Source organism: Anopheles moucheti, assembly GCF_943734755.1.
Source record: "Anopheles moucheti chromosome X unlocalized genomic scaffold, idAnoMoucSN_F20_07 X_unloc_1, whole genome shotgun sequence".
Lineage (NCBI taxonomy): Eukaryota > Metazoa > Arthropoda > Insecta > Diptera > Culicidae > Anopheles > Anopheles moucheti.
Window position 1 is genome coordinate 1,498,520 of NW_026453515.1, and position 3,187 is coordinate 1,501,706.

The 3,187-nt window shown below is 45.8% G+C and overlaps 1 protein-coding gene across 1 annotated transcript; it reads right to left on the reverse strand.

Annotated features, from left to right (window-relative positions):
- Window positions 1-1,882: 1,882 nt before the first annotated feature.
- Window positions 1,883-2,449, reverse strand: LOC128307512 (signal transducer and activator of transcription C-like). The gene has a single exon (XM_053045394.1). It carries the CDS (start codon window positions 2,447-2,449, stop codon window positions 1,883-1,885), a length of 567 nt encoding a protein of 188 aa, XP_052901354.1.
- Window positions 2,450-3,187: the final 738 nt, after the last annotated feature.

Genomic DNA, 3,187 nt, shown 5'->3' on the forward strand with positions numbered 1-3,187 from the left:
ATCGATAGGATTAGTTCAACGCGCGCTAAACTCTCATTGGTATGCTACTATCCAGCGAACTCCATTCAATGCCCTGTTTGGTGCTTCGATGCGTAATTGCGATATTGATCAACTACAGAAACTAATTGAAGTAGAAATGTACGAAACCTTTGAAAAGGAAAGATCAGAAATGAGACAAGAAGTAAAAAATGCGATTGAGAAAGCTCAGCTAACGCATAAAAGAAATTTTGATAAAACACGAAAACCAACTATCGGATATAAAGTAGGCGACCTGGTAGCCATTAAAAGGACTCAGTTTGTTGCTGGGCGAAAACTAGCAAACGAATATTTGGGACCATATGAAGTATTGAGCGTTAAGCGAAACGATCGCTATAAGGTACAAAAAGCGGCAAACTGCGAAGGCCCAAATATTACTACTACTAGCGTAGATTTCATGAAATTATGGTCGTATGCGACGACAAATGAAGATTTGGAATTAACTGACGAAGAATTAGAATGAACTAATAATCTTCCCTTGAGGGCAAGGGAGAGTCAGGAAAGGCCGAGTGTAAGAAGGAGAAGAGGACGAAAGCGGGAGAGGAGAGAAAAAGAAATGGGGAGGCGAATAGACATTAAGAGAGAATTGAAAAATGTAACCAGTAGCGATTTGAACGTGAATAAAGTAACAACCAAATTTCTAACTCTTACATACTACTGTGTCCGAAAAGTAAGGTGACACTAGATGTCAAATTTCGCGCACCTAAAGAAGCCTCTTGTTTTTATTTTTCGTTTGTCAATTTGTATGTTTTTGACACATTTGCCAAGTTTCAAGTCACAACATCAACCCGGCTAGTAGTGAAAATTTGTTTTCGGAGCTGCGCCATGTGTTTTTGTCCATATTGACCAAGTTGTTAAGTTTGTGGAACAGCGCACCTGTATCAAATTTTGTTTGCGCAATGAAATTAACGCTGCGGAAACATTGCGGATGCTACAAAAAGCCTTTTGGTAAGATTCTATGTCGAAGAAAAATGTGTACAATAGGTACAGTGATTTCAAGAATGGCCGTGAGAAGGTCGAAGACGGGGACCGTCCGGGGAGTCCATCCACCTCGACCGACGACCCCTACGTTGTCCAAATCAAGGATTTGGTGGTCAACAATCGTCAGTTGACGATACGAGACCTTTCGGAAAGTGTTGGGATTTCCGGCCGGCGGAAAACGGCCGGATTTGTGGAAAAACTACAGCTGGTTGTTGCACCATGATAATGCGCCCTCCCATTGGGCCATCATTTTGAGGGAGTTTTTCACAACAACTGGCCCTCATATCGTTCCGCAACCGCCGTATTCACCAGATTTGGCACCAGCCGACTTCTGGCTGTTCAACAAGCTAAAACGGCCGCTTCGGGGACACCGTTTTCACACTATCGAGGAGATAGAAGCCGCAGCGACGGCGGAACTATAGGCCATCCGTGCATCCGCGTTTTCCACCTGCTTCGAGGAGTGGCAGAAGAGGGGGAAGAGGTGCATTGCATCGGAAGGGGATTACTTCGAATGGAATGACCTTAATTTGGCCTAATAAAAAAACCATTTAGAGAAAAAACGGAAAGTCACTTTATTTTTCGGACACAGTAGTACATTTCCCAACTGCTTTTTCAGCTGATGATGCTGTGGCTGCTGCTGCCGTTGATGCGGCTGCTGATGATTCGGCAAAGACTGTTGCTGCTGCTGCTTCTGTAGCTGCTTCTGTAAAAGCTGAAGCTGATGCTGCTGCTTCTGAAGCTGCTGCCGATGCTGCTGCTGCTGCTGATGCTTCTGTAGCAGCTGTTGCATCTGAGGTTGCTGCTGCATCTGTAAATGCTGCTGCTGATGCTGCTGCCGATGCTGTTGCTGCTGCTGCTTCATATGCTACTGCTGCCTCTGAGGCTGCTGCTGTTGCTGCCTCCGAAATTGCTGCTGATGCTGCTGCTGTTGCTGCTGTTGCTTATGCGCTTTCTTCTGCTGCATCCGCCAACCTCCACAGCTACGCTTGCCTTTGAATGAAGAAACAACATCGGTAGAAGCAGCTGCTGGTGCTTGTTGTTGTGTCGACTGCTTTAACTGCACCGCCTCTGAACCTTGCCGGAACAACGTTAGCTCCTTGCGCGAGTCGGATAATTCACGAATCAGCTCCGCCAGCTGTGCAGTCAAACGGCTTACATTCGCCTGCATTGCCGCAACCTGCTCATCACGGCTCTTCAGCTGCTCAAGCAACGCAGCTACAGATTCATGTTGGCTTTCAGCATTCGCAAGTGCTGCACGCACCGACGAGGAATTTCCTGCTTGCTCCAGAACAGGCGACTGCAAACGCTTCAAAAGCACTGCAGGAACAACCGTTGAGTTGAGGTAGTCATCCTCATCATTGGAAGAGACACACAGATTAACACTATCCAACGCGCACTTCTTCGATGAACCAACCACGGTGGATGATCTCATTCTTGACCTTGAAACCCGATTTGACGGACAATGAGCAGCACCATCCAATTCCGACAACATGACGGAGTTGACAGAAATTGACAGAATTGACAGAAATGAGAGAAATGACTGAATTGACAGAAAATGACCCCGCCTAAATAAGTAATAAACACAATCTCCCCTTCAGCCCGAAATAAACGAGTTATGCAACAATCAAATCTGTTGAAAGGTAAACGAAATAGTCTTTATTTTTCTGCACCTATTCGAAAAACCGTGCCTAAAAACAGATATTTAATTGGCGCAGACACAAAGACACCGCAATTCGCTCGCAATTCGAAATTCTAGTCTGAAAAATTTTCGAGGTCAACCAAGAAAATCGGACCACGGAAAATCGAGAAAAATACGAAAAACCAACGAGAAGCCACAACGGAAAATCGAAATATTTAATTTTTGACTCACCGGGCGAACCGATTGCCGTTCCCAATTTTTTGTCCGACGCGCCGCAACGAGACCTTTCAAACGAAACGTCACTGGCCCCGATCGGATGAGCGGTTGCCTTAATAATTGCAAAAAACCTGCTCTCTAAAAACTCCCTCCCTCCCTCTTAGGAACTAGATGGCCACAATTTGGCATACGGGTCGCGAACCAGAATCGGGGACCGGACACCAAAAAACAGTCGTCTAGCTCAACCGTAGCGGCTACAATAGACACAAACACGAAATTACCGGATCAGGTACACGCAAGCACACTTCCACGCAC

Bases quoted from the DNA above. Each gene is read 5' to 3' on its own strand.
- LOC128307512 (XM_053045394.1), bottom strand. From the start codon at position 2,449: ATGAGATCATCCACCGTGGTTGGTTCATCGAAGAAGTGCGCGTTGGAT.